Below are 27,810 nucleotides of genomic sequence, written 5' to 3'. Positions count from 1 at the left end.
GGATGTCCGGGCCGGCCCAGCTGCTACATGGGCCACAGGCTCCTCTGGCCCTTCCTCTGGCCCTGTGTTTCCTTTCCATCTCTGCCTGAAAGGACGGGAGCAGAGAGGGGCCTCTGGGCCAACACTGGCCCTTGCTTTCCGGCAACATGAACCCCCCTGGAAAGACCGGCAGCATCCACTCCAGGCCCAGTTTGGCTGCCCTCACCGGAGCTTCTGCAGGAAGGCGCCTGGGTGGGTGGTCTCTCGGGTGCTGCTGCTGGATTCCTGTCCGGGGCCACCCCCAGAGCCCTGGGAAGCCTCCTTGCAGCTTGGACCCCAAATGACTCAGGGGGGTGGTGGTCCTAGAGGGGCTCTGGCAAGCAGCAGAGATTCTGGACACAGGCCCTGAACCCCAGGAGGGGCCTTCCCACAGCCCCTGTCCAGCCAGCGAGGTCAGAGGGACAGACAGGGTGACGATCTGGGTCGAAATGTTCTCTTCCCCAGTGGAAGTTCACTGGGTGACCCGGGGCCAGTCCCATGCTCTCAGCTGACCTACCTCAAAGGGATGTTGTGCGAAAATGGATGAGGGGAGAACAACATGGTAAAGTTGCTTTGAGACTCAATTATGAGAGGGGTGGGGTGGGGTGGGGGGGGTAGAAACACATAAAAGCATCTGGTCTATTCCTTGCCTCCCCCCCTCAAGAAATCCGTGCAGATGGGCCGAGCCCTCTAGAGACAGCCTCTGCACGGGGCAAAAGGGGCACGTGGGGCAATGCCTGCTGCTGCTGCTGCCCCCTCTCCCGGGGCTGTTGTGCCGGGGCGGGGGAGGGGAGGGGCTCTGGCACAGGGTCGGGGGGGGCGGGTCTGGGGCGGCATGACCCCCTCCGAGTTGAAGTACCTGGGAAGACGATACCCCCGCCCCGCCCCTCCCCTCCCTGCCGTGTGCTTCTCCGCCTGGCCGGGGAAGGTGAGCTGGTGTCACTCTTGCGGGGGGGGGGGGGGCCCTTTTCCGGCTGGCCTTGCAAAGGTCCGCAGCCGTCTGAAGGCGACGGGGGGGGGGGGGGCGCATTTCCAGGCGAGGCGCGAGGCGGACGCCAATCCGCGCGCCCAGGTGAGGCTGCCGTCGGCTTCCTGCAGGGCGGGCGCGGACCCGGTGGGGGATCCTCGCGGGCTGGCTCGGGCCCTCGGCCAGGCCTGGCACGCTCCACCGCCCGGCCCGGCCCCCGCCTCCGCGGGTGGGAGGGGAGGGAGGAGGAGGAGGAGGAGGGAGGGAGGGAGGGGCGGCCCCCCCGCTCGCTCGCTCGTTTGCCTGCCTGCCCGCCCGACGACGGCCGCGGCCCGCGCCGCCTCTATATAAGCCCGGCCCGGCCTTCCCTTGGCCGCAAACCGGCGCGGCGCGAAACGGCTCCTCCTCCGAGCCCGGCCCGGCCCCCCGCCCCGCAGCTCACCTCTCCCGCCGCCGCCGCCGCCGCCGCACTCGCAGGGGGCCCGAGCGCGCCGTCGGGGCGCTTCTCTCTGCCTGCCCTCGGAGCCCCTCTTCGCCGCCGCTGCTGCTGCTGCTGCGGGGCCAAGTTCGAGATAGGAGGAGGGGGGGGGGCGCCGGTGCTGCTGCTGCTGCTGCTGCTGCTGCTGCGGGGCCCGACCTGAGCCGGCCTCGCCACCGCTTCTCTCCCCCGACGGCAGCTGCCTGCCCGCCTGCCCGCCTGCCTGCGTGGTGCCGCTCGCCCGCCCGCCCGCCCGCCCGGTGGGGCGCGATGCTGTTCCCGGCGATGCCGTTCGACGTGGTGTCCGCGCTGGCGACGGCGGTGGGCTGCCTGGTGTCGGTGACGCTGCTGCTGGCCGTCTCGCAGCAGCTCTGGCAGCTCCGCTGGGCCGCCACCCGCGACAAGGCCTGCAAGCTGCCCATCCCCAAGGGCTCCATGGGCTTCCCCCTCGTCGGAGAGACCTGCCACTGGCTCCTCCAGGTAAGACCCCCGCCGGCGCGCGCGACGCCCGCCCACCCGCCGACGGCGGCCGCGCCAAAGGAGTCTGGTGTCCTCGGAGCTAAAGGCTCATGGGGGGTGGGGGGTGGGGGGGGGGCGGCGGCGGCGTCCGGGCCCGAGACAGGACTCTCAACATTGCGACCAGCCGCCTTGGAGACGGCCGCCTGCCCCCCCCCCCGGCTTTTTCCGACCCCTCCCAGGGATTCCGGCCTGAAGGCGCGGGGAGGGGGGGCAGGGGCAGACCCCCGCCGGGCTGCGGATTGACCCGGGATTAACCCGCCCGAGCGCAGAACAACTTCGAGGAATTCCGTCCCGGCGGAGGGGGGGGGGGGGCGGGAGAGAGAGGAGACTCCTTTCCAGAGGGGACTCGCGACTCACCTCCACGCCGGAGAACAGCCGGCGCGTGCTCGCCCCCCCCCCCCCCGCCCGAGCCAGCTCCTGCCGGAAAATTTGGAGGGGGGGGGGAAGAGATGCGGCTCGTGGAGGTGGGAAAAAAGCAACTTTATCGAGTTGTCCTGACCCCCCCCCCCCGACAGGCGCGCAGGTTTGAACTTCTGCAGAATTGGAAGGGGCTCCCTAACACCCCCCCCCCCCAAGAATGCCTCCTTTCCGAGCGGCTGTCAGCGGCACGTTGGGTTGGCTGCTGGGCGGGCGAGGATGCCCGTGTGAACGGCCAGGCGGGGAGTCGAGTCAAGAGTTGCCTCCGCTCCGCCGGACCCGCCGCTGCCGTTTGGGAGCAGACGCAAAGTGAGGGGGGGGGGACTCTTCGGGGGGGGGGGTTCTCCTCTCTCATTTTTTTAACTAGCAGAAGTCAGGTTTGGCATGCCCCAAAGAGACTGCATGCTTTTTTCCGGGTGGGGGGGGGGACCTCCCTGCCCGCAGCGAAAGGGTTAAGAGCCCTCCGTCAATAGGGCTTTATTTTGAAAAGAAATCTATCAGATTTTTACAGGGGGGCCGAGCGAGGGTTCTCCCTTTTCCACAAGGCTCCATCCAAACAGAGTCCAGAGCTAAAAATACAAAAAAATTTGTATAAATTGGACTCCGCTTGAAAACTCCGTTGCCACATAAAGGTGGCCTTTGTGCGGCCATGGAAATGTTGTACAAATAACCCTTTATTAATGCCACAAAAAGTACTTTAATTATATTTACGCAGATCAAGAACCGGGGTCACCTGAACATCTGAATTTCACAACTGGGCTTTTGTTTTTTTAAAAAAACTTCCAACGCGGCGCCCCCCCCTCCCTCAACTGGGGAGCCTTGCAATAGTTAAAGGGAGAGTTGGGGGCTTGAAGGGGGGAGGCGCTGCAGGGCTCTCCCGGCTCTCCCCCCCCCCCCCGGTCCCGCCCCCCTCGGAGCAGCATTTGGGAAAGTCATTACAGATCCCAGACTCTGCCCAACAGTGATTGAATCGTCCTTTTCTTGCTTCCCTCAACAACACGCACATAGTTGGGGAGAGAGCAAGGTCTTTTTTGCGGGGTGGGGAAGCCAAGGGGACAGGGAGGGGGCAGCAGCTTCTCTTCATGGGGGGGGGAGGGGGCTGGAGAATAGCAGGGAAAACCAAACCAGCCTTCACTGCGCGACAGGTCAGTTTCTCTTCCTGGCAGTTCGCTGGACCTGATGGGAAATTGGCCAATTGAGCACAGGTCAGGCAGCTGGTCCCAGACCAGGCAATATTTGGGGGTGGGGTGGGGACTTAGACGTTCCTGCACGTCCTGACCAGCGCACTGTTAAGCAGACCTGAAGAGACAGACGGCCTCCCGGGTCTCCCTTCCAGCCCGCCAGTCCAGGTGCTCCCGCCAAGAGCGCCCACCGGACTCTTGCCCCTCCCTCTGCAGCCAGCCAGCGTTTGAAGAGTGAGGAAGCCGCCTGTGCGCCGCTCACAATGTTCGATATCCCAGCGATGCTCTTTGGCGTGAGCCTGAAGTCTGCCGGGCTGGGATATTGAGACCCACACACTGGTGTCTGTCTTGTGTGCGGTGCTTTGCCGTATCTTGTCTGGCTCAAGGAACAGGAGAGTTTGGATTTCTACCCCACTTTTGTCTACCTTTAAAGGAGTCTCAAAGTGGCTTACGAGCTCCCTTTTCTCCCTACAACAGTCACCTTGTGGGGCTGAGAGAGTTCTGAGAGAACTGTGACTGGCCCAAGGTCACCTTTCAGGCTTCATGTGGAGGAGGGGGGAAATAAATCCAGTTCCCAAGATGAGTCTGCCACTTATGTGGAGGAGGGGGGAATCAAACCCGGTTCTGCAACTTAGAGTCTGCTGCTCTTCTTCACTAGCACACTTCACTGGCTCTAGGGTTGCTACGCAGAGGCGGGCAATGACAAACTACCTCTGTTCGCCTCTTGTCTTGACCTCGGTGGTCCAGGCAAGCCCAGCCTCTGCAGCACAGCAGGATCGGTCCCAGTGAGCCTTTGAATCAGAGGCGGCCACGGAATGGCCTGAGCGCCCCCCCCCCCTCCGCTCTCGCCTTGAAAAGCTGATGTCAATCAGCTGTGCTGTGGCCACACTCTCCACACACACCCTTTGGAACAAAAGAACAACTCTGCGTGTGTGCAGGGGGCCCTTTCTTATCCTTGCCACCACATCATTATTCCCATTTTACAGGTGGTCTGGAATTCCTCCCCCCACCCCCCACCCCCGTGCCCTGAGTGGGCAGGACAGGCAGTTGAGGATGTGAGCTCTAGGAGGCAGAAGCCCCCACAGGAAAAGGGAGAGGAAAGTCCCTTCAGCCTTCCTGGGTGTTTGGGGAGGGGGCACGTGGCCCCCCCAGGCACTCCTGGTCCTTGCGAAGAAGCAAAGCATCCCTCCCTCCCGACCTCCATGAGCAAAGGGGGCTGGATCCTTGCCGTCTCCCCCACTGGAAATGCGTCTGCCAAGCCAGCCAACCGTACCTCAGCCTCTCGAGAGGCAGCGTGGTGCAATGGGTCAAGCAGAGGATGAGGGCCCCTTGGTGCCCCCCCCCTGCTAGAATGCCCACTTTTGCCGTGGATGCTGGGGGGTGCCCTTGGGCCTTTTGCAAACTCTTGGGCTGGCCTCCCTCACAAGGTTGTGGTGAGAAAACGGAAGAGGGGAGAAGCATGTTCTCCAAGTCGCTTGGAACCCGGGGGAGGGGGTGGGGGGTGGAGGGAGAAAAGTGGGCCGTAAGGAATAGCAATGGTGCCCACAAGGTTGAAAGACACTCTGTCCATGCTCAGAGGCATGTTGCAGGGAGCTTGGGGATAGTGAGGCACAGACTGAGAAGCCCCGTCTGACCCCCGGCTGTTTCTGGGTGTTGCAGGGCTCCTATTTCCAGTCATCCCGGAGGGAGAAGTACGGACCGGTCTTCAAGACGCACCTGCTGGGTCGGCCACTGGTGCGGGTGACGGGCGCCGAGAACGTGCGCAAGATCCTGATGGGGGAGCACAGCCTGGTCAGCACCGAGTGGCCGCGCAGCACCCGCATGCTCCTGGGGCCCAACACCGTGGCCAACTCCATCGGGGACATCCACCGCCACAAGAGGAAGGTAAGCTGGTCTGGTGGGGTGAGCGTGTGGCCAGAGCAGCCTCTGAGCTCATGCAGAGGGGCCCCGGCAGGAGCAGAGAGGCGGCTGCACGGAGCACTTTCCAGCCAAGCCTTTCCTGGCAGGCACAGCCTTCGAGGAACTTAAAGGGGCAGTGTGCATCTCTTCCCCCCCCCCCCCCCCCCCGCATTCTGGCCTTTGCTGCAGTTGGGCTTCTTAAAGGGGCGAGGTCTTGATGCCCCCCACCAGGGCTGGCGAAGGAGTCATGGGCCCTGTCTGCCGCTCTGCAGGACGTGTCTGTGTTGGGCTGCCTGGACGGGCTGCCGTGCCCTCTGGGTTGCCCACATTCCAGTCCCAACTGCAGAGCAAGCAGGGCGAGCGAGGGTATCTTTGAGCCTGTGCAGTAAGGAGCTGTGCCCAGTTGGCAGGCGCTCCTCTGGCCCCAGGTTCCAATTGTGTGAGTGCCTCCCCCTCTGAGACCAAATAGACCCCCTCCCCCAATAAATAAACATTGGAAAATGTAGTAAATGTGTATTATAGCAGGAGCCTTTGTGGTCCCCCGCATGGAAGCGCTGTGGAAACCCAGATTCTTGTTGAGAACTCGGGAAACGTGAGATTTCTGGGTGGTACGGCCGTCTTCCAGTCGCATTTTCCCCTGGCTGGCATCTTCAGGATCCTCTGAAGGTGCCAGCCACAGATGCAGGCAAAACATCAACAGAAAATACTACTGGAACACAAGAAAATACTACACGAAAAACCCACAACGCCCTAGTGATTTCGGCCGTGAAAGCCTTTGACAACACAACTCAGGAGATGCTGCCGGAATGTAGGCTGAGCTAGTGGATTCATGCCGGAGTCTCCCTTTGGTGACCCTTCTGGGCGCTCACCTGCTTGAATAAACGCCCTGAAAGGGGTGGGGGGACTTCTGTTGGAGCCCCGCAGTGCCATCCCAAACAGAATTGCCTCCTTCTAGCCCGTTCTTCCAGCTCTGTCTTCTCTGGTCTGTCTTCCTGGGGGATGTAGGGTCCAGATAGTTCTAGACCGCTGGAATGCCCAAACTAGCTCCGTTGGCTCAGATCTCGGACACTAAGCAAGGTCAGCCGTGGTTAGTACCTGATTGGGAAGTCCAGGGTCTCTCTTTCGAAGGGGCAGGCCGGGACAAACCACCTCTGAACGTCTCTCGCCTTGAGAGAGCTCCAGGTTCACCATAAGTCAGCTGTGACTTTGCAGCGCTTTTCAAACGCAGTTGTAGACATCCACATCAGTTTTAAAGATCTGGCCATGAAAGACTGGTAGCAGTGAAGGTCCAGTGGTCTCCTTGAGAGCAGGTTGCATCTTTCTGCAAGGAAAGCACTCTCTTGTAGCCTGGACTCAGCCTCGCTGGCTTGCCCCCCTGCCCCCCTCCCCGTTCTCGGCCTGGTCCCTACTGCTCCTTTCCTGGTGCCCAAACCAATCACACTAATTACTTGCTGCAGATTTGCTTGTGGCTGCCCACCGCGTTTCCCCCAGTGGCACGAATGGCCCTCGGGCCACTCGGTGTGGCTTTGTGGTCCGTTGAGTGGTGCCCTTGGTGGAGCTTGGCCAGGCGCCTGGCTGCAGAGCTGAATGTGCGGCTCCTGCCTGGAATCGGCGCCGTGTCTTGCAGGTGCTGCGCTGGGTAGGGGTGGCGAAAGGTAGATTCTCTGGTGACGGTCCCAGGTAAGAGGGAAGCCACCAGGCCCTGTGCCGAGAAAAACCCTCGGCCTCAGCAACGTTCCAGGGTCGTGTGGCCGGTAGCTTTAGGGTCCTCGGCGTCTTTTTCCGTTTTCCTTGGCGGGGGCGGGGGTTGCACTGCATGAACATTTTCCAGCTGTGTGAAAAGCTCTGGAAGATGCAGCCTGGGCCTCTGAGCATGGCTTGGATTCACAGCCTTCACGCTTCTCTGGGCCAGGGTGCTGCTGGAGAGGAGGCCAGGCCGAGGGGAGACCCACTCTCTCGCGTGAGGAATGTGGCCAGTTTCCCTGCAGTCTCTTCCTCTGAATCCTTACGGCTGTGGAAACCTCACTGGTCACCCCAGGAGCTCTTGCGGGGCTGACTTCAGGACAGACAGACCCTTCCAAGCAGCACCAAGATCCCCGTTCTCCCTGCTGGCCATCTGTGTGGCCTGGCCGTGGCTGGCTCACTGGTGGAACACCACCTTCCCACTTGTCTGTGGTTGCTCTGAGCCCTCTCTGGGAGGGGTTTCCCCCCCCCCCCGCTGAGCTTTTCCCTTAAGTGCCTCTAACCTTCAGGGAGTCTCCCACTGTGGCCTTATTCAGTTCTGGGCCTCAGCCTTCCTTAGACCTGGCTCCACTTCTGTCAGTCAGCTTCCGTGGTACAAAGTAATGTCCAGAGGACTTTTTATTCTCTTCCCTTCTTGGCTGCGGGGTCAAATGCATGACCGTGAAGCCCGTATCGAATTTGCGGTTCCAGTTCTGGTCCTGGCAGTTCTGAGACATGCTCCAATTTGGAGCTCTTCTCCAGGAACCAGAACCCTTGGACCACTGAACCATTACGCTGGGTCTCCGGCCTGGAGTCATCGCCAGCACCTGAGACTTTGGAGGTCCGGCGGGGTTGCGGCATTATTGCTGGCGTGTTGGCAGGCGTGGTTCTCTGGATTTGCAACGCTGCCTTTGATCCTGAACTCTGTCCTCCAGTTTAGACCGCTGGCTGTGTGGCTTTTTGGGCAGATTCTTTCTGACTTATTTGAAAACTTGCAACCTCTCTCTCATCCATGTAGGACTTGGCAGGTCTTTGGCCTGGAGATTGAATGTGTTGGTGTATTCTCAGATTGCGATGTGCTGCAGCAGTGGGGTGTTTGGTGTGTCTGTTTCTTGCCCACCAAGTGCTTCTTCGGAGTTTCGGGGATAGGAATTTCTCTGGGACCAGGAACCAGGAATTCCAGCTGCCCCAGAGCTGCACTACAAAGGGTCCCGCTAGCAATAACCCCCTAGTTGCTGGTTGTTGTGGGTTTTCCCAGCTGTGTGGCTGTGGTCTGGTAGATCCTGTTTCTAACGTTTCTAACTTTAGGAAAAAGATCTACCAGACTATGGCCACACAGCCCGGAAAACCCACAACAGCCAGTTGAATCTGGCCGTGAAAGCCTCCGACAACACATTGAACACCCCTAGTTACTGTTCCTTGGTCCCAGCGTGTACAGGAGACAAGGTCAGGGTCTGTGATCTGCCACGGCTACTGCTGCTCTGCCAGTCCACGGTCCCGTGGCCTTGGATTCACCCCCAGAGGTTGCTGTGAGTTCAGGCCTCGTCAGAGGGCCGCTGATCAGGCCACTGGGCTCGCAAGCTGCCGTTTCCATGTAACAAAAGTCTCCTTTGCTACTTGGTGCAATAGTTTCGGGACGACTGTGTCTGGCAACTCCACAAGGGGATTTGCCTGGTGCCAGTCTGGGTGGGAGACTCTCCCTCCGGGGCCTGACGGCCCCGATGCCGTCTGCCCTCCTTCCAAACAGCAATGAGGCTCTGAGGTTCCCGGGGAACGCAGCTCAGCGTTGCGCATACCTGGAGTGCTCTGCACATCCTGCCGCCGAGACACCCAGGCAAGAATTTTCTGCCTAAGGAAAATTGTAAAGCTTGAAATATCCTGTTTTCATTCCAGGCCGTGGCTGAGCTGGACGTTTACAGTGGAGAGCATTCAGCCCCTGTTCTTAGGAGCCCCCCGCCCCCCGCTCCCTCCCAAACACCTTTTTGCGCTGTGTGCCGGAGGTCAACTTGGGGCTGGCCAGATTTCCTTTGTTTTGAAAGACCTGCCCGGTCTCTTGCTGCTCTGGTGCCCCAAGAGCCGCCTGCCGCTTCTTCCTTCGGAGCACAATAATGCCACTTACTTAGCGTTGCAGAAGTCCTTACGGTATGCTTAACATTCTTTAGGTCATAGTAAATCCTTACAATGGCCCTTTGAGGTAGGCCAGCCTCCAGCCCTTATGGCAGGCAGGAGGACTGACCCAGCAAGCGAGTGGATTGCCTGTGGTCACCTAATGAGCCTATGCCAGAGGCAGAATTCGAACCAGGGACCTCCTCGATCACAAATCATCCTTTTAGCTACTCTTCGCCACAACTGAGCAATTCCGTAAATTCAATGCAACTTGAGCTGTGATCCTAAACTCACTGCAAAGTAAGATCCTTTCTACTTAGTGGGGCTTGCTTTTGAGAAAACGGAACTGCAGATGGATCGTACCCTCGCAAGAATGCCAGGATCCAGCGTTCAATCACAAGCCGCCCCGGAGTTTAGCATCCGCCAAATGGGCATCCAGAATGAATCAGGTTTTGCCCTCTGCAGTAGGCTAGGATGAGCCCGTTTTGAACATTATGATGCTTCCTTGGAGGGGGCGGAAAGGGCCGTCTGAGGCAAGAGAGGAACTGCCGGCCTCCGTGCAGCAACCCAGGGCTTCCGTGGGGGTGTCCCAGTCAAGGACTACCCAGGACCAGCCCCTCTCAGCTTCCGAGATGTAGCAGGATCAGGCCAGCTGGGCCATGCAGGCCAGGCCCTTCCTTAACCAACCCTTCCGAGGGACTTGAATGCCTTCCGAGGGACTTGAAATTCACGCCTTTTTCTTGTTCTTCTTAAAGGCTTCAGTGGCTACACAGAGTCTTTTCTGGGCCTGGCATTGTGACCTGTTTGCTTGAGTGCAACTACCATCCTCAGAGGTTGCCTCAAGCAGCGGCCTCCCACGATGCCTTGCGGCATTGCAGTGCTTGGGGTGGGGAGGGGGGGCTGCAATCGTGGCTAGGATTTCTTTTGCCCCTCTCTTTCGCTCCGGGAGCCTTTGCACCTCCACGGGGTCTTATTTTCCAGGCTCCTTGTTGGGGGCACGCTGAAAGCAAGCCCCACCGTTTATTTTTTAAAAAAATTATTATGACTGACTTCAGAGTCCATCACGACAAGTAGAGCGCATTTTGTTTTGTTCGGACAGAGGATCCGACCTGAGCTGTAAAACGTGCCATGCATCCTAAGGCTCTCTACTGAACCACAAATGGTGCCACGAAGTTCGGTTACTCGAGCACGTTTCCGTTGAGGTTGCCTCTCTTCCCTGGTTGAACAGAGGAAGCAATTGCCCCCCGGGGGCGGGGGGGCTGCATTTCAGGGAACAGTTTCTTGGTTCCCCGTGGTCCTCCAGGACAGAAGCCCCCCAGAAACCTCCCCAGGGGGCGAAAGGGTCGGTCTGCCCCGGCTGGGATCCTCTCTGCTCGCCTCTGCGACTTCTGTGGAGGGGCTGGGGAGAGCTATTCAGCAAACACCCACTAGAGGGCACAGGGGGCTCGAGAGAAGCAGAAAAGAAGCCCGGCTTTGAGCAGGCCCATGAGAGGGAGACCACCGATGTCGGAAGCCACCGGCGCTGGGCAGGAAAGGGGGGGCTGGGCTCCGTTGCCCACGTCTGGTGGTTTGAAGGAGGGCGGGCACGAGGCTCTAGCAGACCTGTCTGTCTCTTGCATGCAGTTGCCAGCTCCTGGCTGGGGAATTCCTGGAGATTTGTGGGGTGGGGGGGGACTTGTGGAGGGGCCGCAACATGGGATAATGCCATAGACCCCCCCTTCCAAAGCTGCCATTTTCTCCAGGGGAGCTGATCTCTGTCACCTGAAGGTCAGCTTTTATCTCCAGGTCCCACTCCAAAGTTGGCCACTCTGCCTCCTGCAGCTGCAGCCTTCTCCAGCTGGAAGGAGTCCCTGGGCTTCTGGGTTGCCCCCGAGGGCCCTGGCCGCCACCCTGACTGCTTTGGGCTTCAACCCAAATCCCTCTTCCGGTTACCCTCTGCCCCTCCTGGCTGGAGGTCAGCAAGTGCCAGGACGCTTTGAGCTGAGGCTTGCTTGAGAGGCCAGGGTGTCTCTGTTCAGCAGCCAAGAGGGGGCCTCTGTGCGTGTGCAGAGGGCACGTCCCTGACCACTGAAGAGCACAAATGGATGGTTCTCCACATGTCTGGGTCTTGAAAGTTCGAACCTGACTACCTTTTCTTTTTTTGCACACGGTTAGTTTGCTTAAATGTAAACTTGCAGGATTTCGTGAGACCCTTCTGGGAGCAACTAGTTGACATCTTGACAGTAGTGGGAACAGGTTATCCCGGGCTAAATGCTCAGTAGCCCGTTGTCTTAACAGTGAACCAGGGGCTTGTGTGTGTGTGTGTGGGGGGGGGACCAGAGGTGTAGGGGGGAGGCTAAATGGGGGCCAGGGCAAAATCTGCTCCCGGCACAGCCCCACACCTGTACTCCACACCCTACTTACCTGGCTGGGCTGCTGCTGGGCGCCCCTTGGCCCCGCCCCACCAGGCTGCTCCTTCAGCTGGCGGAGCCTCCAGTGGCTGAAGGAGCAGCCTGGCAGAGTGGGACCGAGGAGCGGGGTGTGGGGGGTGATGCTCCGCCCCCACGTGACCAGCTGTTTTGCGTCTGGGAACATGTGCCCCCACGTGTCTCGTGAGTGCTCCGCCTCTGCAGTGAACCTCGGAAAAGCCCAGTGGTCCATCTAGTCCAGCATCTCAGTGGCCAACCAGTTATTCTGGCGGGCCAACAACATGGGGTAGAAGCCGAGGCCTTCCCTGATACTGCCTCCTGGCACTGGGATTCAACGGTTGACTGCCTCTGAATGTGGAGGTTCCCTTTAAGGGCTCTTCCTGTTCCCTTCCCCTCTGTCAGAATACAGATTGGCAACTGATCAGCACAAGACGTGTTTTCTGCCCTGGGAGTGCCACTTGAGGAGGGTGCGAGAGACATGATGGCAAATGCTACGTGCATCCCCTCTGGAGGCTGAGTGTTGGGGAAGATTCCGGCGTCTTGCCTCTTTCCTTCCTGCCTTCCAGAGGCAACACGTCTCCTGTTTGTAGCAGCCCTGACACCATGGAGCCTGGGTGTCCACAACCACTGGTTGCAGCGGCTGTGGGGGGGCACCCAACCTGGCCCTCGGTGCCAGGGAGCGGACCTCTTTCGTGGCTCTCGATCGCGACTTGCCTGCTGCGTCCTCCTCTGTGCCTCCTCCTCCTCCTCCTCCTCCTCCTCCTCCTCCTCCTCCTCCTCCTGCTTCCCAGGTGGTTCTGGGTGGGTCGGGAGTGTGTGGAAAGAGGCCCTGGCCCTCATTAGCTCTGGGCGGGAAAAGGCAGCCGGGCTTGGCAGGGCAGCGCCGTTGTCAGATTTTATAGCGACAGCTTGAAAAAAACCCTGCGCTGCCGAGACGCAGGCACAGGCCGGCCCTCCTCACTCCCGTCTGCTGGAACGGAGCAGACGCCTCTTGCGCCGGTGCCTTAAAATAGAACGCAGGAAGCGGCCTTTGGATGTGTGAAATCGATGCTCTGGCAAAGGGGCTGGCCGGGTGCCTCCCTCCCTCCCTCCCTGCCGCCTCCTCTTCCCCTGGCATGCCTGGTGCTGCCTTGGCCGTGGCCGGTCCTCCGCAGAGTCCACGGCTGCTCAGTCAGGTTGCCCACCTCCAGGGGAACCCTATTGGAAACACAGTCTTGAAAGAGTCGCTAAAGAGTCACTTTTACTCTCAGCCGGGCTGATCAGCACTCCTGTTCCACAGTTTGTTTCTGACCACTCAAAAGCAACGCTCTTTAAAGACTGTGCTTCTAATCGTGCTCAGCAGTGCTTAGTTGATCGTTGTCACAGGTGACTCAGGTCCCTTCCGCATATGCAGCATAATGCACTTTCAATCCACTTTCATGATTGATTGCAAGTAGATTTTGCTATTCCGCACAGTAAAATCCAGCTTCAAAGTGCGCGGAAAGTGGATTGAAAGTGCACTATTCTGCATGTGCGGAAGGGACCACAGTATATGTGAGGAGGGCTTGGGTTGTTTGTATATAAGTTTGCACATCTGTATTACTTTGCTGCACTTTATTTCACACTGTAATTAACAGCATCACCACAACACTGGCCATTGGGGAGTGTTTTGTTTTTCTTTGTTAGATTAGTTGGCTCACACCTCTCCGTTTTTGTCAGGTGTAGCAGAGTTCAAATCCCCTGGTGTGAAAGGATTGGCTCTCTGGCATTCCCCCCCCCCCCCGAGGTCCCAAACCCTCCCCTCCCTAGACCTCATCCAAGTCTCCAGGAATTTCCTGGGCTGGTGCTGGCAACCCTACAGCCTGGGAGTAGCCAGGGCTTTGCAGATCCTTGGCAAGGAGAGAACATGAGCCCTTTCCTTCCGATATTTGATGCCCACCTGATTGTACCAGGGCGTGCCTGGAACGGTACTGTGTGAATGCTGACCTGCAGAGACACAAGAACGGAGGCCGCCTGGGCTTTCTCTTCCTGCTAAGTCAGTTCTTGGGGGCAAACTTTGATTTGTGGCTGTGAAATGGGAGAAACGGGCCTACAGACTTGCTCACCTTCCTCTTTGGGCAATGAGAGGCACCTGATATTGGGGCTCTCTGTTTGTCTAAAAAGAGAGACGGCTGTAAGTTAACTCACCTGCCCTGGAATCCTTTCCCTATACCAGGGGTAGGGAACCTGCAGCTCTCCAGATGTTCAGGAACTACAATTCCCATCAGCCTCTGTCAGCATGGCCAATTGGCCATGCTGGTAGGGGCTGATGGGAATTGTAGTTCCTGAACATCTGGAGAGCCACAGGTTCCCTACCCCTGCCCTATACCACCACCCCCTTCCTGTAAGGAGACTCAAAGGGGCTTACAATCTCCTTCCCCTCCAGTAACAAACACCCTGAGAGGTGGGTGGGGCTGAGAGAGCTCTGTAGAACTGTGACTAGCCCAAGGTCGCCAAGCTGGTGTGTGTTGTTGTGCACAAGCTAATCTAGTTCCCCAGATAAGCCTCCACAGCTCAAGTGGCAGAGCAGGGAATCAAACCCGGTTCTCCAGATTAGAGAAGGCGGCTGCTTTGGAGGGTGAAGTCCTTGGCGTCATACCTAGCTGAGGTCCTCTCCTCTCTGGGATTCGCCCCCAAATCCTCAGGAATTTCCCAATCCAGCATTAGCAACCCCAGCGGTCGGCTGCAGAAAGATTGGGGCTGCCTCCGTCCCCCTGTTAATGAAGCAACACTTGAAAGACTCTGGATGGAACTGACCCTCTCCCTTGACTCCCTCCTCCCCCACCCCCCTTGTAATCTGCCCCGAGCAAGGATTCTCCGTTTGATCCCCATGTATATCGGAAGCAGTGGAAGCAGTGGAGGGTTGTGGCTCAGTGGGAGAGCCCGTGCTTGGCACACAAAAGGCCCCCAGTTCAGTCCCCAGCAGAGTCTCCAGTTAGAAGGGGCCACTCCGATTCTGCACAAGGCCCTCCGTCGGTGTTCCTGTGAGTGGCGACTCATGAAAACTCAGTGAAATAAATGTGGTCTCCCCAGACTTTGGGTTTCTTCTGCATCTTGGAGGCAGTTCTGTTCCTGCACCCACACTGATGGTAGGGCGGGGGGGGGGGGGTGCACCCACATTTGTAGTCTGGGAGGGGGTGCTTTAGCAGAGGTGCATCCTTGGCCGGAGACGGAGTTGGCCCTCCAAATTCGCCTCTCTGTATTCCGGCCGTGAGCCGGATGTCGGTAGACTTGTGGAGTCCCGTCTGACCTTTATCTTGGCACGCGTCTGTGGCTGCGAGAGGCGCCAGGCCTGGCACATGGCACGGCCCATGCCCACTAATAAAAATAGAAGAAGCCAAATCGTCTCTTTTGACTCCTGCCCCCTGGAAGGGGCCCTGGGGGGCATGCGTGCAAGAAGAGCTGCAGAGCAGATCCCTCCGGTGCTTCCTTGCCACTCGGATGCCGCATTACTGGGGCCTCTGCCAGGCTCGGTTGGCTAGAAGAGACCGTGCGAAATTTTGGCTGTGCCAATGTGAGCTGCATGCCCCAGCATCCCCTGGCAGGTTTCCGTGAGCCCTGGGCAGAGCATGTCTGGGGGCCCCTCCCCTTCTGCCAGGGCCCTCGTGGCCCCTGACTGACGGCTGCTGCCCGCCTGCCCGGGTTCTCCTGCTCCACTGCCGTAACCCCCTGCCCCTCCCATCCCTGCCCGCTTATTGTCCAGGCCCCCAGTGTTTGCCCGCCTTCCCCTGACTGTGCTGGGCATTGAGGGCACTGGGACTCCTTGCAAGCAGGAGGCTCCCCCAGAGGACCCCAGCCAGCATAGCTGCCCCATTTCGGGGAATGTTGAAGCCGTCCCTGCCTGCTGGGGCTCATGTGTTGGCTAGGGTGCATTTGGTGCCCCTTGGAAGCTGTGCACTGTTTTATGCATGCCTGGAATGGCAGGGGCTTGGGGGTGGGGGCCCACGGGCCTGTGAATCACCCCCCCAAAGTAGTTTCTTGGCTTGATCTTTAGCTGGAGTGTTCGTAGCTGGACGGTCCGTCCCACGGCACTGGCTCTTGTCACCAGTCTCTGCCGGCTGCCTCAAATGTGGAGTCAACAAGCAGCCGGGGGGGGGGGGGGGCTCCATGGACTCCATTGACCCGGGGGCAGCAGCACACAGCCGTGCGATGGCTCAGGCAGGGCAGGGCCTGGCATATGCAGAAGGTCCCTGGTTCAAACCCTGACATCTCCAGTCAAAGGATGAGGCAGCAGCGGGTGTGAAAGATCTCTGCCTGAGACCCCTGGAGAGCCCCCGCCCGTCTGAAAGAGCAAGATTGACGTAGACGGACGGAGGTCTGATTCGAACGAGGCAGCTAAAAAGGACAGGGGCTGCGTCGTATTCTGCGCGGATGAATCCTGGGTGACCTGGTTGGATTGGATTTTTTAAAATAATACTTTTAAATTTTTTACATATAAAACAAACAACCAAAACATGCAAACATATGAAAAACCCACCCCCAACCCAATACTTGTCTTAGATTGACTGTCAGCTATCTCATCTTGGATTAAAAGTTAACTCCAGCTGCATGCATATAATTAAAAAGCTCAACGGTTATTTCTTAAATGTGTTCTAGTGTTTACAATCTGCTGTTTTCTCTGCATTTCACTACTTCTCTGAATAAATTTTCACAAGATGTTCCATGAAAGCTCTCCAGTTTTGTGGAAAATTGTCCCATCTCTTATTAGTGTGATTGACTTTGCCATTTCTGAATATTCTGTAACTTTCAGAATCCAGTCCTCTTTTGTTAGTATTTTATTGCCTTCCCATTGGGCGCATTTAAAAAAAAATCCTTGCTGCAGTTCTCAAATACATAAACAGAGTTTTATATTGCTTAGGAAAACCCGCTTCCATAATTCCCAACAGAAAGGCCTCCGGTTTTTTTTCCAGAACTGTTATCTTCATAATCTTTTGTACTTCCTTCTTATATTCCCAAAAAGTCTTAGCATCTTTACATATCTACCACATATGAAGAAGAAAAAGAAGAGTTTGGATTTATATCCCCCCTTTCTCTCCTGCAGGAGACTCAAAGGGGCTGACAACCTCCTTGCCCTTCCCCGCTCACAACAAACACCCTGTGAGGTGGGTGGGGCTGAGAGAGCTCCGAGAAGCTGTGACTAGCCCCAGGTCACCCAGCTGGCGTGTGTGGGAGTGCACAGGCGAATCTGAATTCCCCAGATAAGCCTCCACAGCTCAGGCGGCAGAGCTGGGAATCAAACCCCGTTCCTCCAGATTAGATACACGAGCTCTTAACTTCCTACGCCACTGCTGCTCCTATGAAAGAAAGATTCCCCCTGGGGACCTGATTGGATTATAGACCAGCTTCTCGGAGGCCCCCAAAGCTCTGACTGACAGAGTTGGACAGCCCTGCATAGCCTGAAAGCTCTTCCACGCCTCGTCTCTAGTGATGGTTGGGTTCTGCCAACGTCTTTATTCCCATCCATTGCCATCCCAGCAGTTATGGACGTGTGGCTTCCTTCTTTTTCTCCAGGTGCTCTCCAAAATCTTCAGCCACGAAGCCCTCCAGAGCTACCTCCCAAAGATCCAGCTGGTGATCCAAGACACGCTGCGGGTGTGGAGCAGCAACCCGGAGCCCATCAACGTCTATTACGAGGCGCAGAAGCTCACCTTCCGCATGGCCATCCGAGTCCTGCTGGGCTTCAGGATCTCCGATGAAGAGCTCAGCCACCTCTTCGAGGTCTTCCAGCAATTTGTGGAGAATGTTTTCTCTCTGCCTGTGGACCTGCCTTTTAGCGGCTACCGGAAGGTAAGAGTTGGCTCGGCGAAGGGGCCCCTGGGTGGAGCTGGAGAGGGTTACCCTGGGTTGAGGACTCCGGGGGACTAATGGGCACTTCCCCTGCCCGCAGTGGGTGGCTTTGGCCACTGGGTGTTCCCTGGCCGTTGGAGTGGATGGCAGGGAAAGTGCCCCCTCTTGGCTGGGCGGTGTCTCCTCCAGGGATTCAGCGTTCCTTTTTTCTCCTGCAGGGAATTCGTGCCCGGGAAGCGTTGCAGAAGGGCCTGGAGAGAGCCATCCGGGAAAAGCTGCAGAACACGCAGGGCAAAGACTACTCCGACGCCTTGGACCTGCTCATCGAGAGCGGCAAAGAACACGGGAAGGAGCTGACCATGCAGGAGCTCAAGGTCCGTGGCTGGAGGCCGAGAGTCGCTGCTCTGGCCGTTGCGGGAGGGGAGGGGAGGGGGGCGAGGCGAAGTCAGTCATGCCAACCGTGCATGAACTGCCACGGGGTGAACTCGGGCAGGACTTTTCAGGCAGCCTCCCGTGCAGTTGTGAGCAGCTGTCTGGGCAGCTCTCCACTCCCCTTTGGTGTGGTAGTTAAGAGCAGGTGGATTCTAATCTGGAGAACCGGGTTTGATTCCCCACCCCTCCACCTGAGTGGCAGAGGCTTATCTGGTGAACCGGATGTGTTTCTGTTGTGTAACCTTGGGCTAGTAGTCACAGTTCTTCTGAGCTCTCTCAGCCCCACCTGCCTCACCAGGTGTCTGTTGTGGGGAGAGGAAGGGAAAGGAGCTTGTAAGCCACCTTGAGCCTCCTTACAGGAGAGAGAGGTGAGGTATAAATCCAAACTCTTCTCCTCTTCCTGCCCTCTGCCTGCTGAGCCCTTCAGTCTCTCTGACCAGAATCCCAGAGGTTCTCGGCAGGCACCTTTCTGACGCAGCCGCCTCCGCAACCCTTTGCCGCAGGAAGCAGCTCCAGCCACAATCGGGCTGCCACAGCTGCCATTCAGTCACACACTGAAGATCCTTGTGCTGTTGGTGAAGCAACTTTAAACAACACCTCTGCATTGTTAATCAAATCTCCCCTGCGGGTTCTTTGAGAGTTCTCACCTTGGCTCCCACTCCACTTCCTAAAAACACTGCCGCCAATGCTCATCGCAGCACCCCCTTGGCCACCCCCTTCGTGTCCCTGCCCCCATTTTGCCTAAAAGGCAAACCAAAGAGAGAGTAACGGTCCCTGCCCAGGTGTAGCACTCCGGTGTAAGGAAAGCAGCAACAAACACGCTCAGGTGGGCTGTCTTCTGCCAGGTGCCTGCTTTGGAGGCCAGAAGGGCTTTCTGGAACCTGTGGCGGATCTGGGCTCTTGGTGACCGGGGGGTGGGGTTCTCTTGGCCTTCCAGGACGGCACGCTGGAGCTGATCTTCGCCGCCTACGCCACCACGGCCAGCGCCAGCACGTCTCTCATCATGCAGCTGCTGAAGCACCCGCAGGTGCTGGAGAAGCTGCGCGAGGAGCTGAGGAGCCGGGGGATGCTGCACAACGGCTGCCTGTGCGAAGGCTCCCTCCAGCTGGACACACTCAACAGCCTCCACTACCTGGACTGCGTCATCAAGGAGGTCCTGCGGCTCTTCACCCCCATCTCGGGGGGCTACAGGACTGTGCTGCAGACCTTTGAGCTGGATGTGAGTACCGGGGCAAGGCAGCCCTTCCCCACCCTCGTCCCTTGAGCGGGGTCGTCCCGTGGGGGGTGGGGGTGGAAAAGGCCCTGCAGCCACACTTGGGTGATGGTGACCCCTTATGGGGTTTTCTAGGCCAGAGTCATTTGGGGTGGTTCTTGCCTGGGCTACCACAGTGGTCTCCCCACCAAGTACTAACCAAGGCTGACCTTGCTTAGCTTTCCAGATCTGGTGAGATTGGGCTAGTCTGGCCCATTTGGGTCAGCCCACAGAATGTACAGGTCTGCGTCCTGTGGGGCTCCAGTGCGTGTGGTCTGGGGTTCACTTCAAAATGCCGTTTGCTGAGTTTTGGAAAGAGGCTCAGGCCATTAAAGAGAGGCTGGAGTTTGAGCTGGCAAGGCAGAAACTAGGACCAGGAGTCGTGGGTTCAAGGGGCAGGAAAAGAGATTCCACCTCAACATCAGGAAGAACTTCCTGACCGTCAGGGCTGTTCGACAGTGGGATGCACTACCTCGGAGTGTGGTGGAGTCTCCTTCTTTGGAGGTTTTTTAAAGAGAGGTTGGATGGCCATCTGTCAGGAGTGCTTTGATTGTGTGTTCCTGCACTGCAGGGGGTTGGACTGGATGGCCCTTGGGGGTCTCTTCCAACTATGTGATTCTAAGTGAGGGCCAGATTCAGTTGTTTGGATGACACAGGGATTAGTCACTGGGAGCGGATGGAGTTGCCTGCTAACAAAACAAGCTCTTGTGCCTTGGTTAATTCGGCACACCTCCTGAGCATCAAGGGATGTGCTCATTCCCTTTGGAGTGGGATCGGAGCCTCTCTGGCGCTGCTCTCTTCCCGCTTTCTTTCCGCACAGCCAGCCCTTCACACCCCCCAGGCACACTTGGCTGTTCCCCGAAGGTACCTCACCTGACGTACACGAGGGCGATTCAGGACTATTCTGTTGTTGCTGGTTCCAGAAAATACTTTTGACTTGCAGCTTGTTTGTGGGCTGGGTATTATGTCATCAACTTGCCACCTGTTGACTCTCTGTGTGGAGTTGTGGCCACATGGGGCTGCCTTCACTGAATCAGGCTCTTGGTCCATCAAAGCCAGACGGGCCGCCCCTCTCTGGGGGTCTTGGGCAAGGAGGGGTCTTTCATATCACCTCCTGCCTGGCCTTTTTACCTGGAGATGAGTCTGGGGACTTGTTGCAGGCCAAGCAGACGCTCAGCCACTGAGCGACGGCACGACACAGGCTGAGTTCAAGCTCACCCCAGCTCAACTGGCATCGCAAACGTTTTCAAGAATGTATTGTTGAAGGCTTTCACGGCCGGAATCACTTGGGTGCTGTGTGGTTTCCGGGCTGTATGGCCGTGTTCTGCTAGAACACGGCCATACAGCCCAGAAACCACACAGCACCCAAGTTTTCAAGAATGTTTTGTCTTGGCCGGAATCACTGGGGTGTTATGGGGTTTCTGGGTTGTATGGCTGTGTTCCAGTAGCTTTTTCTCCTGATGTTTTGCCTTCTTCTGTGGCTGGCATCTCACAGGCAAAGCGTCAGGAGAAAATGCTACTGGAACACCCCCCGGAAACCCCACTGCACCCTAGTTTTCAAGAATGTCGCAAGTCACAGGATGGGTTCAGACAACCATTTCCCACCACTTGATGGGAATTACCAGGTGCAGGAATAATGTATGATTTCCCTGCTATCACACCCTTCCACCAAGGGATTCAGGGCTGCTTAAATGTTTTTACGCTGTTGTATCCTCACAGCAACCCTGTGAGGTAGGTTAGTTTGAGAGGAGATTAGAGTGGTTGGTCCAAGGTCTCCCGGGGAGTTTCAAGCCCTGAGACCGCTGCGCTTGGACAGGACTCGTGAGCGTGGATCCGGCACCCTGTGGAGCAGGGTCCAGAATGTTGGGCGGCAGCTTTGCTTCAGCCGTACCCGTCTGCCTCTGCCCGGGCTCACTTCGTTCTGCTCAAGCCAGAGCTGCAGCTGACGCTTTTCACTGACTGAGGACGGCGGGAGCTTCATTTTGGCCCACAGTTTATCTCCTCTGTTTTGGTGGAGTCCTGAGCCAAGAAGGCCGCCGTAGCTGGAAGGTTAGCAGCGCGCTGCCCTGGATCAGTGTCCTTGGTTTCAGGGATTCTGCCCCGCCTCTCCTGCCTTCCCACGGACCCAGGGTTCCTCCACCTGCAATTTCACACCTAGGACGAGTCTGTCAATTTCAGGGCAGGGCCCAGTGGCTCAGAGTGATGAATGAGGCTGTTCTTCCTTGCCCAAACTTCCAGAGTGGGTTGGGGAAGCAGGAACAACACCCACACATCACGCTGGGCTTGTGCAAAGGAGGACTGGCGTGAGTGAGCCTCTTTGCAGATGCTCAGATCGTCTGATGCCCGATGTTTGCCGACACAACAGCTGCTCTTCCACTGTGCGCTGAAGGACTTTGCTTTGTTGGATGCTAAGACTTGCAGGGCTGCAGGGGAGCAGAGAGGACGCCAGCAAAAACCCCTCTCTGCCTTGCCTTGCTGGAGGGCTTTGGAGCAGTCTGGGCCGATGCGTGTAGAGCCCCCTGGTCCTCCACTTCCAACCCCCCCCCCCCGGCTCTCTTCTCTGAGGCAGAGAGGAGTAGGTGAATGCGCCCCCTTCCCTTCCGCCTTGCACCAGAGACCTCTGTGGATTACCCGAGCGGGCCACTAGAAGGCAGTGGACTTTAGGTCTGCTCTGAGGTTGCTTCCATGCCAATATCCAAGGGTGTATAGTGGATAAGTTTCAAAACACAAAAATTTATCCCGCTGATACAAAAGCCTCTATATAAAGTGCACAGTGTGTTTATTGTGCTAGTGTGATTCCTATAAACATCCACTTATCACTATACCTAACAGACTACCACTATATACTCTTGCCTAATTCTAACACGTACCTACTACCAAAACATACAATTCTACTCATACCCATAACATATAATTTAAACATACAATTATATGTACAAACATCCAAGAACCCTTTAAGGATGTGGAGGTTGGGGGTGTTACCCCTTAACTCATCAGTTTATGTAGTCTGATTGTATTAGCTTCCTCCTCTTCTTAGACCAGGGGTCCCCAAACTTTTTAAACGGGGCCAGTTCATGCATGGCCAGAGCCCAGCCGGGGGCCGGACCAAGTGCCGCCCGCGGGGGGGCACCATCCATCCGCCCTCGACCCACCCCTGGCCGAGCCCCCCACCCCCGTGGTCCCCTTCCAATCCGGCCCTGAAGCTCCGCCGCCTTTCTCTCTCCCCCCTTTGCCGCATTGGTACGGTCCCCTCCGGCCGCTTGGAATGAGCAGCGAGTCGCCCGCGCTTGAGGCTGTTTGTAAACCTGGGGAAAAGGAGATAGAGAAGGGGGAGATCCGCTTCTGCCCAGCGAGCCGGATAAATGTCTTCCTGGGGCCTGATTTGGCCCCCGGGCCGTAGTTTGGGGACCCCTGTCTTAGACCATGGGAAAAAAAACAGCTCAATTGTCCATGACAAAATTGCAATTAGGCACAAGTCTTGGAGGTCATCCAAATAGATAAAACTTCTAATTTATCTCCGTCTGAACATGTAAAACGGGCTCTGTGTGTATTTCACGTTTTCCAAAAACAATCTTCTCCAGGAAAAGCTTAGCTTAAAGTAGTCAGTCATTTGATAAAGAAGAAGAAGAGTTTGGATTTATATCCCCCCTTTCTCTCCTGCAGGAGACTCAAAGGGGCTTACAATCTCCTTGCCCTTCCCCCCTCACAACAAACACCCTGTGAGGTGGGTGGGGCTGAGAGAGCTCCGAGAAGCTGTGACTAGCCCAAGGTCACCCAGCTGGTGTGTGTGGGAGTGAATTCCCCAGATAAGCCTGCACAGCTCAGGCGGCAGAGCAGAGAATCAAACCCGGTTCCTCCAGATATTAGATATAAAGGTATCATAAGCTGCTCAGCTGCCTGCCCCTCTTGACTTGAATCCGAGTTACCGGTAAGAATTGTATGTTTTGGTAACAGGTATTTGTTATGTGTTAGAATCAGGCAATAGTTAATAGCAGCAGTCTGTTAGGTATAGTGATAAGTGGATGTTTATAGGAATCACACTAGCACAATAAACGCACTAAGCACTTTATATTGAGGCTTGCGTATCAGCAGGATATATCTTTGTGTTGCTTCCACGCCCCCAGGAGGAGATTTGCATTTGAGCAGCTCTGTGGTCTTGGTCAAATGAGAAGGGAGTCCCGTGTGGCAGCCGTCTCGTCTCCTGTCCAGGTTGCTCCCCAACCCAGGCTGCCCTGCTTTTGCTGATTATGACTGCCCTGCTTTTGATACTTCGATGCTAGGATTACTTGTGACACCTTCTGCTCTCTCCCCCCCCCCAACCCTTTCCTGCAGGGCTTCCAAATCCCCAAGGGCTGGAGCGTCATGTACAGCATCCGGGACACCCACGACACGGCTCCCGTCTTCAAGGATGTGGATGTCTTTGACCCCGACCGCTTTGGACAGGGCCGGACCGAAGACAAGGACGGCAGGTTCCACTACCTCCCGTTTGGCGGAGGCGTACGGACCTGCCTGGGCAAGCACCTCGCCAAACTCTTCCTCAAAGCACTAGCCATTGAGCTGGCCAGCACGAGCCGGTTTGAGTTGGCCACCAGGACTTTCTCTCGGGTCACGCTGGTGCCCGTGGTTCATCCGGTCGACGGACTGAAGGTGAAGTTCTTTGGACTGGATTCAAACCAGAATGAGATCTTGACAGAAACAGAAGCCATGTTGGATGCCACTGTCTAAGGCAGGGCCCCAGGTTGCTTCTCTTGGCTGGGGCCAGAAGGGAAGGGGACAAAAAGGCCCCCCTGCCACCCCCACCCCCCGTTGATGCAGGTGCCCCCCCGACCTGCTCTCGTGGTACGTCCTCCATCGAAACCTGCTCTGTCGAATATGCCAAAACAAAATTCTGACGTGTGTTTCTGCACAGGGTGGGGCGGGGGGAGGGGGTCATCTCGATAGTTTATGTTTTATTTTTCTGAACCTAGAGAAGAAAAGGGATTGTCTTGACCAGAAAGCAGAATAGAGATGTTATATAGATATAAATATATACAGATATATACAGATATATATTTATGCACGTGATCTGAAACGGAAGGATGCGCACTGCAGGCGGAGTTGTTCTGGTGGAGGAGGAGGAGGAGGAGAGAGGAAAAGGCTCCTGAACGTGGCGCGTCTTCCTGAGGTCTGACTCTGGGTTGAGGAGTGTTTCTGAGTGGGAACAGGAGCTCTGGCCTTGGGCAGACCTGGACCCTCGAAATAAACTAACAGTGTTAAATAAATCAGCGGCAGCAGTATTTGGGGAATATTTTTGGGTTTGGGCTCTTTGGCCAAGGAAGTCTCTCCAGTCCAGTCAGTATTGTGTGGTGGGTGGTGGGGTGGGAGGAGCCTTTCCACATTCCACAGGGACTGCTTAACTGTGTCACCCCCCCCCCCGCCCCCGGGACCAGCACTCCTTGCAAAAGCCAGGCTGACGGCTTGGCTGTTGCATTTCAAGCTCCTGGGCCCTCCCCCGTGTGAATGTTTACTTCTTTGTCTTTTTAAAGCACCCTCTGGGGGGTGTGATTAGAAAACGGTTGAGGAACCCTTGGGAAGCGAAAGGTGTGCAGTGTGGGTGTGCATCTATATTTGTGCAAAACTGTGGTGATTTCCTCTGGTGTTTCTGCCACTGATGCTGAGGTCTGCTCCTGGCCTCCTCACAGCGTGCCGGGGGCTGTCCTTCGGCGGCTCCCCTCCACCCTTTTTAGGAACTGGTTAGGGCAACAGGCTATCGGAGAAATTGCCTCTGTGCCTGCTGAGCAGCAAAGCGCTCCTGCCTTTCTCTCCAAGAATCACATTCAAGGTCAGATCCAGACTGTGCGCCTCTCACAGTGACCTCGTGTCACTGCAGAGAACCCCGGTTGTGAACAAGTGGGTTTTTTGAAATCTGCCAACTGCTGCTATTCCGCCCGGCTTTTAGAGTCCTGTGGGCCAAGTCCTGCCGTTCACACTGCATGGCAGGCTTCTCTCAGGAGCAGCTGGGCAAGACTTGGGCGCCCAGAGCTGGGCTGTGGTTTCAAGGGCCTGACATTTCCCCCTTGCACCAAAGGAGATCTGTCTTGCCTTACTGAAAAGAGCAGCGCAGGCCCAAGACACCGGACACTGGGGTTGCTGGGGTAGTCTAGCGTTTTACTTCCTTTGCCCGCACAACACTGTTGCATGATTCACCCTCATTATGCATCTTCACACATTATGCACTGTTGTACTCTTAGAAGTGCCACTCATGCAGGAGAGAGAAGCTGTGCTCCGAGGGGGCACCGTCTGTCTGGCAAACTCTGGTGACTGGGAAGCATCGGGTCACGTGCCTCTTGGGAGACACCTGCATTAGTTCACAGGAAAAGCAAAATTGCCGGCTTTCAAGTCAAATAGGCACCTTGGCAGGGCCCTCAGTTGAATTGTGGTTGGGAGCTACCCCTGTGAATGGACAGGTGACCCCCGGCTGATTGTGGTCAGAGGTGTTTGGAACAACTGCATGGCCAGCAGTGTTGCAAGCTCCCAGCTCCCCCGCCCAGTCCTCAGGAGTATTGAGTGGTCAGACGGGGCTGTGTCCGATGAGGAGACGTTGAGCCAAGGTCATACAAGGTGAAGGGGCGTTTGGGGAAGACTCCGGTGGGTAACCAACGTAAGGGACAGCACAGGTTGCCCCCAAAACTACACAACTGACAAGTTTGCTTAAAGCTACTTGAAGGAATGAACCCTTTAAATGAAAACATTAAAGCCAACTTAAGGTGCCAAATCCTTCACTGCCACCTTGTCTGGAGTTGTAAGGGTGTGCACATTGAAATGGGAAAACGCACAGGTGCGGGTCGTGTGGCAGGGCAGCCGTTCTTTGGTTGGCAAGATAAAATTGTAAAATGGAGGTGCAGAAACAGGCTGAGGAATTCATTTCCCAAGTCCAGACTTGGTTTTTTTTAAATTTGGGGGCGAGTGGAGGAATTCAGGTTGTGCCAAAAGAGCTCCCTGGCCACTTCTCTCCAGGGATCCCGATTTCTATGCCCGGGGTTTCGGATGAGCCTTCTCTACATGTTTGCATGTGTGTGTGTGTGGGTAGGGGACAACCCACAAGTAAGGACTGGGGTGTGTGTGTGGGGCGGGTACAGTATTTCTAAAGATACCAATGGAATAGCTTGGAGTTTGAGAGGTGCCACCAGGATGGCTCGCGGAACGGCCAAGGAGGCTGCTGGGATAGATTCTGAGACTGCGCAGGGGTAGGGTGGGGGCGCTCTCAGGGACACCAACGTGCTGAGAGGGAGGGAAGGAGCAGCAGCAGAAGTTTAGATGTCCAATTACTTGTTCTCATGCAAAAATAGAGAGAAAGAACGAGAGAGAGAGAGAGACGGTATTTCAGTTAAAATTTGATGTGATTCTTTGAATGACCAGTAATGGGGGTGGGGGGCATGGGGAATATAAGAGGCACACATTCTTTGAATTTATATATTATATGTGCGTGTGTGTATCTGTATAATTGTGTGTATTATATGTAGGCAAAGATAGCTCACATTTGAATTATCATTCTTAACCTAATATAACTTGACTAAAACTATTAAAAATGTTGCTGCAGCGGATTTGCAGGATTAAGCACTTTGGATTCCCTGAATATGTTTGTCTGGTGTTCTTTGTGTTTTGGAGTTCAGTCTAATTTGATATATTATTTTATATACAAAGGTGGTCTCTGTATTTGTGAGTGTTTTTTGGTCTGAGTTTATATAAACTATTATAATAATTATTATTACTATTTTTGTTATAATTCAAAATAGATATTTAGTATAAAAGGTTTTGTTGTTAAATATTGTTATTTAGTAAAATATGAATTCCCTCTCCTTCCTCTGGCTGTTTCCTTTATTGTAAACAGTGTCTGGCAAGAAAATAAAACATTTTACCTGTAGGCCACCGTGTGAGTGTGTGTGCGGGTCACCCGCACATGCTCCGTTAGCATGAATGGGGCTTGCGCTGGAAACTGCCTCCGTTGGATTGGACCCATGGTTATTAATATTAAAGAAAACAGTTATGCCCTTGTTGGTGCGGTGTGAAGATGTACTATATGTCATGTGGTTTTTAATGTGTATATAATGCTGAGGTCGGCTCACCAAGAAGGTCTCTTGTGGCAGCTCTACCAAAAGGGGCGGGAGTTGCGCACCAAGGTCTTTCATGCGCAGGAGTGCAGCTCCCGTTCGTGTCCCTGGGGCTCATGTGTGCAGATATTTTGGTGGACTGCCTCCATGACGTGCTGAATAAATGAATGTTGTGTATTTCATGATGATCTTATAAAGAAAATAATCAATGTGGCTATTTTATAGACTTCCATAATAAATAAGTCAAATCTTCAGCGGTTGTCCTTTGCTTTGGAGGCAGTCTGTTGTTCGTAATCTGTGCAGCTGACATTCATCAACTCTCTGGCTTCGGTTCATACTTTTTTCGAGGCAGAAGAAGCCAAGAGCTCAAATGTGAGCTTTTCTCCCCAATAGTCTGTGTGCGAAGGTGGGTAGGGGAGCTGGAAGGTGGATTCAGGCTGTGTTTGGTACCTTCGCAGACGATACGATTGGAGCCACCTGCCCTTTGCTTCAGCCAAGAAAAATGCTCACTGTGCA

At 56.0% G+C, this 27,810-nt stretch overlaps 1 protein-coding gene across 1 annotated transcript; it reads left to right on the top strand.

The window, feature by feature from the left end:
- Positions 1–1,380: 1,380 nt before the first annotated feature.
- LOC125440266 (cytochrome P450 26B1) lies at positions 1,381–27,546 on the top strand. The gene is made up of 6 exons (XM_048509996.1): positions 1,381–1,943; positions 5,240–5,464; positions 17,245–17,520; positions 17,739–17,894; positions 18,890–19,171; positions 23,537–27,546. The coding sequence occupies exons 1-6, from the start codon at positions 1,734–1,736 to the stop codon at positions 23,927–23,929; spliced, it is 1,542 nt and encodes a 513-aa protein (XP_048365953.1). The 5' UTR covers positions 1,381–1,733; the 3' UTR covers positions 23,930–27,546.
- Positions 27,547–27,810: the final 264 nt, after the last annotated feature.

Source organism: Sphaerodactylus townsendi, linkage group LG10, assembly GCF_021028975.2.
Source record: "Sphaerodactylus townsendi isolate TG3544 linkage group LG10, MPM_Stown_v2.3, whole genome shotgun sequence".
Lineage (NCBI taxonomy): Eukaryota > Metazoa > Chordata > Lepidosauria > Squamata > Sphaerodactylidae > Sphaerodactylus > Sphaerodactylus townsendi.
This window is presented reverse-complemented; position numbering and strand designations above follow the sequence as displayed.